At 56.2% G+C, this 714-nt stretch overlaps 1 protein-coding gene across 1 annotated transcript; it reads right to left on the bottom strand.

The window, feature by feature from the left end:
- Nucleotides 1-6: 6 nt before the first annotated feature.
- On the bottom strand, nucleotides 7-711 carry LOC104916728 (G-protein coupled receptor 42-like; the record flags this gene model as incomplete). The annotated part of the gene is made up of 1 exon (XM_010727742.1): nucleotides 7-711. A coding segment is annotated over one exon (705 nt), but the record flags the coding sequence as incomplete, so codon positions are not given.
- Nucleotides 712-714: the final 3 nt, after the last annotated feature.

Genomic DNA, 714 nt, shown 5'->3' with positions numbered 1-714 from the left:
GTGGGGTGTGTTTGCGTTTGTGCAGGCAGAGAATTGGAGGGCAGAGATGTTGAGGTCGGTCTTGGGGCTGGAGAAAATCCTGTAGATGTTGAGACTGGGGATCTTCGATCCACTGGGAGCGGTGACGTCAGCAGTGGAGGTGTTGGGGACATCGGTGTCAATGCCGTTAAGTTGGGTCAACTCAAATCCCCCAAGCTGGAATCCATTGACCCCAAAACAATGGGAGTTGTCCATCTTCAGCCCAATGGGGTCAACGTGAGTGGAATTGTCCATTCCAGATGCCCAGGTCTTGATCTGATACAGCCCAAAACCACCTTCCCCATCAGCCTCAGACCCACTGCCCCCAAACTCTCTGTGATGTTCTGCCACAAAGACGATGGAACAATGGGACAATGCCACCACCCAAAGGACGGCGCTGGCGGCCATCGTCCGCCATAACCTCCGGTGCCGGTTGTAGCGGTGTGGGAACACGACCCCAAAGTAGCGCTCCACACTGAGGGCAGCCATAAAGAGAGTGCTGAGGTAGATGCTGGAGTAGAAGCAGAAGTTTGCTATGGGGCAGAGCGCTTTGGGGAAGGGCCACAACATGTTGGCAGCCACCTCAGCCAACTTGAAGGCAAGGAAGAGGAGGACAAGGAGGCCGGCGGTGGTGAGGTGGAGGAGGAGGAGGTCGGCAGCCGTGAGCTGGGGATGAGGACGGTGACATCGGATTTT

This window comes from Meleagris gallopavo, unplaced genomic scaffold (genome assembly GCF_000146605.3).
Source record: "Meleagris gallopavo isolate NT-WF06-2002-E0010 breed Aviagen turkey brand Nicholas breeding stock unplaced genomic scaffold, Turkey_5.1 ChrUn_random_7180001936009, whole genome shotgun sequence".
NCBI classification, from domain to species: Eukaryota; Metazoa; Chordata; class Aves; order Galliformes; family Phasianidae; genus Meleagris; species Meleagris gallopavo.
Note: the sequence above shows the minus strand (reverse complement) of the source record. Positions and strands in the feature narration are given on the sequence as shown.